The sequence below is a fragment of the Phascolarctos cinereus genome, unplaced genomic scaffold (assembly GCF_003287225.1).
Source record: "Phascolarctos cinereus isolate Bilbo 61053 unplaced genomic scaffold, phaCin_HiC Scaffold_5;HRSCAF=322, whole genome shotgun sequence".
Lineage (NCBI taxonomy): Eukaryota > Metazoa > Chordata > Mammalia > Diprotodontia > Phascolarctidae > Phascolarctos > Phascolarctos cinereus.
In genome coordinates, this window is record NW_027555958.1 from 344,004,847 (window position 1) to 344,015,012 (window position 10,166).

General features: G+C 33.2%; 1 protein-coding gene across 1 annotated transcript in view; it reads left to right on the top strand.

Annotated features, from left to right (window-relative positions):
- Positions 1-6,242, top strand: part of FMN2 (formin 2) — a 464,655-nt gene extending 458,413 nt beyond the window's left edge. Inside the window, 2 exon segments of the mRNA XM_020982044.2 lie at positions 955-1,036; positions 3,339-6,242. Coding sequence (XP_020837703.1) covers positions 955-1,036; positions 3,339-3,365 — 109 coding nt within the window. The 3' untranslated portion in view covers positions 3,366-6,242.
- Positions 6,243-10,166: the final 3,924 nt, after the last annotated feature.

The window sequence follows — 10,166 nt, forward strand, 5'->3', positions numbered from 1 at the left end:
ACTGTATTTGTTTCATTGAATTGTAAAAAGTAAATGTTTCATTCAACTGTATATAAGATGAATTCCTTCATCAGAGCTTTGCCACAGACAGGATTTGAGAAGTATATTTATTATACATTTCTCTCCAATAAATTGGCCTTCTAGAGCTGCATAAAAGGATTTGGTTAAGATGTGAAGTGCCTGACTTTTTTGTTGTTGTTATTTTTCCAGGAACACAGTATGCAGAGTTCTAAAAAGAAAGATGATCTTTTAAACATAAAGTAGCCTCACATACTCATCGATCATTAGAGTATCAAGGTCCAGAATGTTAGAGATTATCTAGTTCAATCCTTACACATGATAGATGAGGAAATTAAGGCCTACAGTGGGTGACTTGGCCAAATTCACACCACTAATCACTCAGCAGCAAGTTAGTTTCTTCTCTTCCCCAATCTAAGGGATACTTTTTTTTTCTATTTCCATAAAGAAAAAAGTATTTCCTAAAAGTATGCATTTGAAAAGGGAATCTTTAAATGAGACTAAAGTGTGCATTTCTTTTTCAATCTCCTTCATTAGCTCATAGATGAGAGACATTCTATGAATCTCTCTGATAAAACATTCCAAGGTTGTTCTTCAGAGAATGAAGTTTTAAAAACAGGTGAAAAGCAAATATTGATTATATTCCAAACACTTCCAGCTTAGCACGATCTTCCTGCACTTTCTCTTTGCTAGCTTGGGCTTACAAAAGGAGAAGTCATTCTCCTGCTTTCATATTGTCTCCAAATGGAGACTTTGGAGTTTGTCTTTATTACTTTTGATAGGAACCATTTTGCAAATTTCCATTGTATCTTTTGGGATACCGGTTAGAAGCCCCTCTCTGAAGCTTTTACTGGTTATAAATTTATCACTTGCTATAGTTGGAATTGTTTATTGTTCTTCAGTTTGTGTTTCAAAATATGTTCTCTCCCTCTTTAGAGTAAAAGAAGCTGAGGAAGTGTGTAGGCAGAAAAAAGAAAAATCTCTGTATAAAATAAAGCCGAAACATGACTCTGGAATTGTAAGTATATAGCATACTCTTTGTTTGTAACCTATGGTTTTCAGAATTTGGTCTTAAAATGCACGTAAGAATACACACACAATTAAACTGGTCTATCATTTCATTATTCTCCCTTTGTGCTGATATCAGTTGTGAGTTTCTTGTTTAGCTCATGCAATTGCTCAGACAAAATGCTGTGCCTAGGCTGGGGTAAGGGTGTTTGGAATCTTCAGACTGAAAAAGAGGATGAGACTATTGAGAGAAGGGAACCCATTTCTCAAACTTTCTCCAGACTTCCCTTTGAAGTTAGAGTAAATGTTACAATTTGATTAGCTTTATTGGGATGGGGAGAAAAATGGGAAATTCCAACTAGTGTTGTCCTTTGCCTGGGGCTGTGAAAACTAAATTCAGAACCAGGAGTGGTATTACAAAGTTGGTTGCTTAACAGATGTCAGATAATGAGCTGAATTTAACCACCCAAGTTAAGATTTTCCTCTTGCCCACTTGATCCATCTAAATAATGTGACAAATTATTATTCAGGGGGAAGGGAGCATTAAGCTTACAAGTTTGCTTCACTAGCAGTGAAGCAAATAATTTGTATAATGTGTATGTTATGGAGTATGCAAACTGATAATTAAATTATTGAAATTTAGATTATGGAAAAGAGATTCATCATAAGGAGTTCTACAGATGATTTTATTTAGGTAACACACTGTATTGATTATATCAAGCCCAAGAACACCACAGATCTTCCTTAATGGGATCCACAACTGCTCAAAAGAGTTTGGTCTAATTTTTAGCACAGGAAAAAGAAAGCAAATGGATAAAGAATGTCTTTTCATCAGACTGTGATATGCAGTTGATTGGACAATCCATTGAGTTAGTGTGTCAGTGAATATACCTTGGACTGACACTGCATATGGACAATGGACTGGACCTAGATTGAACAAGGAACACAGCAAATTAAGCTAAATTTAGAAAATTAGTGCTTTAAACAGTCATAAGCTGTTTTCTAAAACAAAACCTGTATTTTAAAATACTAAATTATATTTTCCTAGGATTACTGTATGGATGCAACACTATGACCTCTGAGAAATCAAAATTATAGGCAACCTCTGTGCCAGGCATGGGGAACCTGTGGCCCCAAGGCCACATTCTGCCTTCTAGGTCCTCAAATGCAGTCCTTTGACCAAATCCACACTTCACAGAGGTGAAGTTGACATATGCCAAAGGAAAGACTTATCACTGGGTGTAGCAAGGTTACAGTAAATTACCAAGGATGATTTGCCTGCAACAAATGGCTTAAAAGAAATCATCCTAGAAATTTATAATCAGGAAAAGGCCTGGAAATAAGAGTAAGGGATAAGAAATGGATAACTCAAGTATTATACTGATACTTATCTAATAATAACATTAGATCTCTCTGTTAAACTCTCTATTACAATGCATAAATTCTTCATGGGAGATTTATGGAGGCATATGAATATGTCATACAGATTGAGACCACGTAGATAAGTTGATATCTCATCATTGTCTTTGTTATTGCACCAGCCTCTGTTGAGCTGGAGGGAGTACTCACATCCATGAGATCACAGATCTATTGAAGTACTGAATTATAAAGTTTGGGAAATGGTTTGATGCCACCAAAGACAGAAGATACTAAATGAGTCCTTGGTTTATATTTCTAAATGTGAAGCACTTTGGCAATTGAGTTTTGCCAGCATTGTCTACAAAGACAAGTTATTACAATAACCTAAAATGGAATAGGATTAGAAAGGGGGGAAATGATATGATTAGGAACCATATTTTACTTACTAACACTGTTTTCCTTCCTATTCCTACAAATCATAGTTCATTTAATTTGGATCAGGTTTCAAATTTCAGCTTGAAATGTATTGTGCAGACAGCCTCTTTTCAGTACTTTCTTTCTTTAATTGAAATATATGTTTAAAAGGTCATAAGTGAAGGGGAACATTGACTAATTTGTTAACTCTAGTCACATTTCTCTAAGACTGGTGGAGAAACATGGTACATAAAATTGGAGGAGAGTCTGGTTGACTTGGGGGCAGAAGCGTATGTTGGTGAAAACATCTTTTCTACACAATCCAAAGCTGAACATTAGAAGCACTTACCCTATAGTTTATCTAAGTTTAATGAAAACACTGAAAAAAAGCTTGCTCGTGAAAGGCATGTAGTATCTTCCTTAGAATCTACTCTAAGTAGAAAAGTTATATTTAGTAATATTGGAGAATTGATAACCATTAAACTTCTTGGAAATATTGTTGGCTAACTTTGTTTCCTATCTTGTCTGTTTGTTTTCAGAAAGCAAAGATAAGCATGAAAATCTGATCACCAAAAGTCAGATGGATATATCATTGCCACTAGATCAACAAAGTTCAATATATTTAGGGGGGAAAGGAAACTACATCATTTGGATAATTGTTTTTTTCATCTTTACCCAAGTCTAGTTTCTGTTTTCTTGACTGATTCACTGATCAATTCCACTGTACTGTGCACAAATTAAATATAAAAATAAAATAATTAAATTTATTGACCCAGAAAATAAACTACTTTTTACATTAAAAAAACTTGTTACATGCCATATGTCCTCATTTTGCGGCAATCATTTGTTTAATTTTATTTGAGCTGAATTCCTAAAATTTTGACAAGTATTATCTAATTCTTTATTATAAAGCAACCATTTTGTCACATTGATTTTTAAGTGTATATTTGACTAACAGTCAGGTTTTTTTTTTCTTGATCATTGCCTAAAAGTTTTAAATAGATTTAGCTCAGACAATTTTCCAGGATAGTGACATTTTTTTGGATACATTTCCTATCCTTTCATGATATGTTATCATTCAAAGCAATGGTTAAATATTCCATCTCCATTTAGTAATTCCTATAATTCTAGAACAATCCTGTTTCTTAGTATATCAAGATATTTGTCGGAATTCATCATTCCATTAATAGGCACAGACTTCTAGGTTCTCTGGAAGATTAAAAAAAAGTCTCCAAAATATTCTTCACAGGCAGATGTTTTACAGTCTGATAAAGATTTCCAGATCTTACAAACTCACATGGACTTATTTTAGAACTGTTTTTGGAATTTTGAAAGGGAAAAAACAAACAAACATAGTTTTGTCAACAAAAAATAACTTTTCCCAATCTTTGGTACTATAGTCTTTGCATTTTCTTACCCATTATAAGCATTATTTATTCATAACAATGGTTAGCATCTGATTTTTAACTTGTTTTTTCATTGTTCTTCCAATTTTAAGAAGCCTGTACACATTATAGAGGAATCAATAGCAAATGCTCCAACTGGCAACCCCTCTCCCCCAAGGTCTTTGCTCATGTTTGAGGATTAATTAGGTTGTTATACAGCAGCAGTTTATCAGTTTGGGGTGTCTGGGTGTTTTTTTTTTTAACCACATTTCACTTTGCACATTGGTGTAACTGATATTTAATTTGGGGCTTGAATTATCCTTGATTTTCCCATGTCAAAAGCTACTATTGTATCCCTAACAGTAATTAAAGCGTGCACTTTAAAAGTTACAACTTTTGCACATTTTCTCAAAGTAATATCCATTCTTAAAAAACCACTGGATTTTTAAAAAAAAGTAAGAGAGAGCAATAAAACATGAATGGCATGAAATCTAGCACTTAAATGACAGAAATCTGACTAAATACAAGGAAATCAGCTCAATCCATTTTCATCTGGCTAAAGACTAATGGTCTAAGTCAGCTTGATGTCATTATTTGCACATAACACAACAGCTATTAACTGTTCCAAAATGAAACTAGATCAAAATTATTATTTTCCCAAAGTAATTCACATACCACACCACAATACATTCAAAATCAACAGCAAAAGTGACCCACCCAGAAGTAGACTAGCAGGAATACTTTTCATTTTATTGTATCACATATTTTATTTTATTTTATTTTATTTTATTTTATTTTATGTTTAAGCCTATGGAATAGTACCAAAAGAACATAAAAGAACACACATGGAGCAGCATCTACAAAGATTCTGAAACTAGTAAAACTTAAACTTGGGTTTAAACCTCAGATATCTGTGATATGAGTTAATGTTTCCATTTCCAGTAGCAACTAGACTCTACCACACTGCACTTAGATTTAGAAAGGAAAATGTTATTCCTAGTAAATTATTTGCATCAATAACATGTCCATGTATTTTGTATTTTAAATATTTAAGTGCTGTCTACCCAGTATAATCAATGCTTTCCCAACTCTTTGGTTGCTCTCCATACCCAAATAATTGTGAAGAAGATGATTATGGGTATTTTTTTTCCACTTGCTACATTATTCCAGATACTGAAAAAGAAACTGTTCTTAGCAATTAACAGGAAAACAAAGGAATTCTCATTTTAATGAAGATATTTTTAATCTAGTTTTATATTTTCCATCCTAAATGAAACTAATGATTTTCTTAGGTACAGTCATTTAGAAGCAGTAACCTATCCTCCTCATTACTACTTCACATACCCTCTCAAAGGACCATTTATCAGTATTTGGAAGGAATTAAAACGCTTGATGCCCACAGACTTTTAGCTTGTGGCAAGAACTGGAATAAAATCAGCCCCTGATTGAATTGCAACCTACTTCCATTTTCTTATTTGTGACCTGCCAGGATATTTGGGCAATACTAAGAGGAATCATAAATGTCCTTGGCTCTCTCTGAATTAATAATATGCCAGGATAATTTAAAAGATGCAAAATGAGAATGTGGTTATATTTGCTATCTAATAGATTATTTTAAAAAACTTTTCTTGTTTGCTTTTGTTTCTTTTCTTCTAGCTGAGAAGGAAAAATTAATAGGCTTCAAAATGTGTTATGGTGGCAGTAGGCCTACCCAAGGGTGATTCCTTATGGAAAAAAAAAAAGCAGTATGTAATCATATTAGTGTTTTTTGGTAAAGGGGTATCAGTTTTGCTATTTTGAACCAGCTATGGAAAGCAATTAAAAACAATAGGCTACTTCAATGGCACTGATTCATAATCATGTTTGTATTTATGTAAAGTATAGACTGATGTTCCTATATTTGAGATTTATTTTAAGTGTAAAGATAGTTTGTTTATTTTATAGCCTTCCTGTTTCCCTCAGCTATTTGTATATTACCATACTACAGTAAAGTAAATAATAGGACATTTAACAAGATCACTATGTGCAATACTGTATTTAGTGTTTCTATTTCAATTTTTCTAGAATGTTAATTTATATGAAAATAAAATGAATAATAAAATTGTTTTCTTATGTTACATGTGTTGCCTAAGAATATCTTTAAAATCTCTAGTCTTATTTTTTATCCAGGAAAAAATGAGAAATAAGATCTTTTATCTACTATTTTTAGAAGGAACAGGAAAGTTGAATTTCTTTTGCCTTGAGGGCACAAATCCTGTGGACAGTCCCTGCCCTCAAAAAGCATATGTTGTACTAGGGGACACAAGATGTTCGCAGATCAAGTGTACATCCCAAAAAGAAAACCCACATAGTGGTAGAGTGGGAGGATACCAACTACTAGGAGAATTAAGAAAGTCCTCTTGATGGAGGTGACTAAACTATGAAAGAAATGTGGGATTCTATGTGGCAGAGGTGTGGAAGAAGGTGTACCGTTTGTCACTAGATGACTGGTAGGAACTGGAAACATAGTATGGGGAATCTGGTCTACCTCTTCTCTCTAATATCACAAAAAAGTCTGAGAGGGAGAGGAGAGGAAGGCAGAAGAAGAGAGAATCTATCTAGATCTGGTAGCTTTAAAGATCCAGGCAGTTCTTGACATGCAGTCAATGGAAAGAAGTTGCTCCTATTTATATGGTAAGGGAACACAGAATGTCTTCGCCCAGAAGCAGGTCTCTGGCATCTCCCACATGGTTGTCTCCATCTTAAGTGATCTGGGCATACACCAAAGCCTGATTATACCCATTAGATTAAACAGGACTCAAAATAATAACAAAATGTACTTGGGAAAACAAAATATCTAGATAGACTATCAAGGGAAATTAGGGGAAAGATGGTGGGAGAGGATAGTACTTCCAGACCTCAAATTATATTGTAAAGCAGCAGTCATCAAAGTAATTTGGTACTGACTAAAAAATAGAGAGGTAGAATGTAACAGAGCAAATAAGGGAGAATCAGAAACAGTGGGACTTAATAGCAAAGTATTAGATAAAATGTGAAATATAGATTACTTAGGAAAGAATTCCTTATTTGACTTCAAAAAAACTGCTTGGAAAACTATTCAGCAGTCTGGGAAAAATTAGTCTTAGACCAAAATTTTATAGCATATTAACAAGATAGTCTAAACAGATACAGTAGTAAAGAACATACCATAAAAAATTAGAAGAGAACATATAATTTTCATAACTATGAGTAGATGTATTTTTAACCATACAAGGGATAAAAGCAATTACAAAAGAAAATTAGATAACTTTCATTGCGTGAAACTGAAAAGCTTCTGCAAAAACAAAATTACTGCATCTGGGATAAGCATTGTAAAGTGGTCAAATAGAAAAAATATATACATATTTGCATCAGATTTCTCTGATAATGGTTTTGTATTCAAACTATAAAATCAATTAACATATAAAAGGTGTCTTAAAAAGTCTTAGTATAGTTTTAAGGACAGCTAGTTGGCACAGTGGACAAAGTGTTGGGCCTAAAGTCAGGAAGACTCATTTTCCTGAGTTCAAATCTGGCCTCAGACACTTATTAAATGTGTGACCCTGCACAAGTCACTTAATCCTATTTGCCTCAGTTTCTCCATCTGTAAAAAATAAGCTGGAGAAGGAAATGGCAAACCACCCCATTATCTCTGCCAAAAAAACCCAAATGGGATCACAAAGAGTTGGACACAACTAAACAACAATTGAACAGTTTTAAGCTTTAATAAGTTCAGAAATTTAAATGCTATAAATGTACAAAAACATTATTTGAAATTAATTATTTAAATTTCCTTTTTACTTAATTTTGTGATTTTGAGTAACAAAATTATAATTTTCATTTTAACAAGACAGGTCATCTTGTCATTATTGTGTGTGTGTGTGTGTGTGACAGTTTCTGAATGACACATTTTTAGACAAGAGGGATTCTTGCTTGGCTACCTGGTGACCTGATCTATCTCCACTGAAGGTTTTCTTGCATGTTCACGTCAAAACTGTCACATATACAGCAAATCTGTTTTGGATGTTTTTAAGGCTAGGAATACAAATGAAATCTGCCCAGTCACTGAATGTCAATCGATACAAGTAAGAAAATTTACCACAGTGATGTTTAGCACAAGACAATAATGTTGAATTTTAATAAGAAATGCAATTATTTAATGAAACTTTCAAAAGATTTTTTTCTAAATATGTTACATTTATACTTCTGAAGTCCTTACAGCTTAAAACTGCACTGATCTTCTAGAATTTGTACATACACACATATATGCACATATGTGTATATATATGTTATATGTACAAAGACATATGTCTATATATGTATAGAATACACACAAATAATATCATAAGCTATTTGCCAATAGTTAAGTTGTCAAAGGAAAGAAGTAATTAGCATTTATATAATGCATACTATGTGCCAGGAACTTTTGCCAAATACTTGACAAATATTGTCTCCTTTAATTCTCATGACTCTGTGATGTAGGTACTACAGTTATCTTGAGTTTCTAATTGAGGAAACTGAGGTGAACAGAGGTTGAGTGACTTGCCCAGGGTTACAAAACTACTACGTTTCTGTAGCCATATTTGAACTCAGGCTTTCCTGTCTCCAGGCCCAAACCATTGAGCTGCCTAACAGTCTCCATCTTGGGTGACCCCGGCATGCATCAAAGCTTGGTCGTATCAAATGATATGAACAAGCAGTTCTCTAAAGAACTGCAGACTATTAACAACCATATGAAAGAATGCTCAAAATAATAAGAGAAATGCAAATCAAAAGAACCTTGCGGTATGACTTCATACCCTGCAAATTGGAAAAAATTGGAAAAAAAATGAGAATAATCAATGTTGGAGAAGTTGTGTGAAAAGAGGCATACTAGCACATTGTTGGTGAAGCTGTGAATCAATACAACCATTTAGAAAAGCAATTTAGAATTATATGAACAAAATGACTAAAATGTCCATAACCTTTGACACAGAGATTCCACTACCAGGCTTATATCCCAAGGAGAAAGTCCCCATTTGTGATAGTAAATAATTTTTTAAAAAGATGCCCATCAATTGATGAATAGCTAAATACATTGTGGTACAAGAATGTAATAAAGCATGATCATGCTGTAAAAATTGATGAATGTAATGAATACATTGAAACAAGGAAAAAAGACTCATAAACTGATATAGAGTGAAGTAAGCAGAGCCAAGAAAACCATATACACATGACTATAACAATGTAAACAGAAAGAAAAACCACAAAACATTAAAAGTGTATGTTGAAAAATTACAAAGAAACAGGGCTCCAAAGAAGAAATGGGAGGAAGATACTACCCGTCATCCTACACCTTTGCAAAGATGAGAGGTCAATGGTATGGTACATTGCAATTTATTACAGGAATTTTTTTAGGTATGGATCAGGTTTTTTTCCCTTACTTTTCTGATTTTTAACCTCATTTTCTTTTTTTAAATATTATTTGTAATATGAGATGGCTTTGAGGGTGGGGAGGGAAGGGAGAAGGCTTTTAAAGGAAATTTTGGTAGTATTAAAAAAGACATGAATTAAATGCATTTTTTAAAAGAAAAAGTCTAATACCAAATTGTAGAAGGTCTTGAATATGAGGAATAGTAGTTTGACTTATTCAGTAGGCAATAAGGAGCCACCGATGGTTTTTGAGCAGAGGAATGATACGTGACCTTACTTATGAAAAAGAAAATTTATTCTAACACTGGTAGCAAAGTTGGATTATATAGGGATAGATGAAAAGAGAAATATGGACATGTGTTAGGAGAATATTATAACAGGCCAGATAGATAATAATGAGAGCTTGTACTAATGTATTTAAAGTGGGAATACAGAAAAAAAATGAATGTATGAGAGCAAATGAGATTATTATTGCAGAAGTGAAATAGAGAGGACTTTGAAACTAATTGGAAATAATGAAAAAGATAGAATCAACTATAATCTGAAGGTTTT